This window comes from Gadus chalcogrammus, chromosome 8, assembly GCF_026213295.1.
Source record: "Gadus chalcogrammus isolate NIFS_2021 chromosome 8, NIFS_Gcha_1.0, whole genome shotgun sequence".
Lineage (NCBI taxonomy): Eukaryota > Metazoa > Chordata > Actinopteri > Gadiformes > Gadidae > Gadus > Gadus chalcogrammus.
Genome location: NC_079419.1, coordinates 20,412,373 through 20,414,872, shown reverse-complemented (window position 1 = coordinate 20,414,872; position 2,500 = coordinate 20,412,373). Strand labels below are relative to the sequence as shown.

Sequence of the window (2,500 nt, the reverse complement as noted above, 5' to 3'; positions counted from 1 at the left end):
CAGTGGCCTATCCTCTATCTGTCTGTCTGTCTACCTCTCTCTCTGTCTGTCTTTCTGTCTGCCTCTCTGTCTGTCAGCCTCCCTGTTTTTCTTTCTGTCTGTCTGTCTGTCTGTCTGTCTGTCTGTCTGTCTGTCTGTCTGTCTGTCTGTCTGTCTGTCTGTCTGTCTGTCTGTCTGTCTGTCAGTCTGTCTGTCAGTCTCTCTGTCCGTCTGTATGGCTCTCTGTCTATTTCTCTGTCCATATGCCTGTCTATCTATTTATCCATCTGTGCTGTGATTGGTCAGGATGGTACAGCAGTTCTCGGTGGACTTTGAGAAGCGTATCGAGGGTTCTGGGGACCAGGTGGACACGGTGGAGCTGTCGGGTGGAGCCAAGATCAACCGCATCTTCCACGAGCGCTTCCCTTTTGAGCTGGTCAAGGTGGGCCACACACACACGCACGCACACACACACACACACACACACACACACACACACACACACACACACACACACACACACACACACACACACACACACACACACACACACACACACACACACACTCACACACACACACACACACACACACACACACACACACACACACACACACACACACACACACACACACACACACACACACACACACACACACACACACACACACACCTCTTAATCAGGTCCATTAACGATAGCCATCGTTGCCAATTTTCTGTTGACTTTCAATCTGAATTTTTGTAGATATTGCTATTTATTTAAGTAGTTCTACAAAACTTACCGTAATACATATTCAAAACTTGATACATGTTTAATGTGGTCAGGTATCATTCTCCTCAGATGTGACTCATTAATTTCTTTCTTTCTTTTTTCTTTGTGCTTGGTTGTTGTTTTCCTCTTTCGTTCTTTCTTTTTTCCTCAGATGGAGTGTGACGACAAGGAGATGCGTCGAGAGATTAGCTACGCCATCAAGAACATCCACGGCATCAGGTGCCCTATCCCTTCTCCCCCTGCCCTCCCCCTCACAGTATGTTATTCAGAAGTAGGTTTGAATTATTATTATCAGTAGAGTATAATCCCACGAAAAACCATTCTGGTGACCTTAGAATGAGCCCTATATATCTACTAAGGTAGTGGGTCTTCTTCCATGGGGCCGTCTGTTAGGGTCTGGGTTAGCTGTAGACCCAAGTGCGGAAAGAAGAGGCAGTAGGCAGCCAAGGATTACTTCTTTAATGGAGTGAATACAAACAGGGTACAAAAAACCACAACCAAATCTGAAGATACAGCGAGGACTGAGGGGAGCCGAGGCAGGACAACAGGCTCAGAGGGTTAGTCCTTGACGCCGTGCGGGGCTGCACTAGGACCCCTAGCGGTCGAGGTACAGTGTGATGGAATCAGTGGCATCTAGTGGAACAGCCCAGGAGGGACAAACGGCTTTAAGGCCTTTAAAAGAGACATGCGTTTTGGGAGAGTTGTAGGAAGAAGTGTTCTCTCCCCATGGCTACCAGCCACTTGGGATTCTTTTTAATTCAGATTATTTTGTGGGAGCGTTTTAATGACCGATGTCGTTATAGTGGAGGTGTCCTAGAAGCTTAACCCTCGGACGCAGGCATCAACCGCTGCCTGGACGGAGCTAAACACAGCCACACACCCCTTAAGGAGTGTCCTAGAAGCTTAACCCTCTCTCGGATGCGGACACCACATCACCCGCTGTACAGACGATAGAATAGTTGCAGCTGAGGGGGGTTATAATAAGTTTGTGGGCATTAAGTAGTACAGCCATGTTTTGGAAACAATCGTTTTTCGAGTTAGTCTCCCTGTTCAATAACTGAAGGTAGGCTCTCACTCTCGGAGAAAGTTGGTATCCAAAACTCAACTGTAGCGATACAACTGCACACAATGTGTTGTAGAAATTGACCCATAGTCACGTACTGCAGCGCTAGTAACATTGTCTTGTGGTGCCGACTGCTATCGAGATGAATGATCAATACATCAATGCATCAATGCATATATAATTACATTCTTGCAGGGGGGTAACACTTGAATGTAATGCTGACGTCTTCTTGTGTGTCCTGCGGGCTGTAGGACGGGCCTGTTCACCCCCGATATGGCCTTTGAGGCCATCGTGAAGAAGCAGGTGGTGAAGCTGAAGGAGCCGTGCGTGAAGTGTGTGGACATGGTGATCCAGGAGCTCATCAACACCGTGCGCCAGTGCTCCAACAAGGTAACCCCTTCCTCCCCTTGTGCAGTCTCAATGGGCCCTGTTCACCGTGAGCAACCACCTGGGTTCAACACGCAAGCTCGATGGGGAGGACCAAATGCCGGTAAGCGGGCGGCAGAAGCTCAGGAGGTAGAGCGGCTTGGCTGGTAACCAGAAGGTTGCTAGTGCTCCTCCTAGCTGAGTGTCGAGGTGTCCCTGAGCAAGACGCCTCATCCTCACTTCTCCCGACGAGGTGGCTGTCGCCCGGCTGGTTGACTCCGCCCTCGGTGTGTGAATGTGTGCATGAATGATTGAAAGTC

The 2,500-nt window shown here is 49.0% G+C and overlaps 1 protein-coding gene across 1 annotated transcript in view; it reads left to right on the top strand.

Annotated features, from left to right (window-relative positions):
- The window catches only part of dnm3b (dynamin 3b), a 30,884-nt gene that overhangs the window by 8,695 nt on the left and 19,689 nt on the right, over positions 1–2,500 (top strand). The window contains exons 8-10 of the mRNA XM_056597723.1: positions 286–421; positions 903–970; positions 2,066–2,204. Of these exons, the coding sequence (XP_056453698.1) occupies positions 286–421; positions 903–970; positions 2,066–2,204 (343 nt within the window). The remainder of the gene's footprint in view (positions 1–285; positions 422–902; positions 971–2,065; positions 2,205–2,500) is intronic.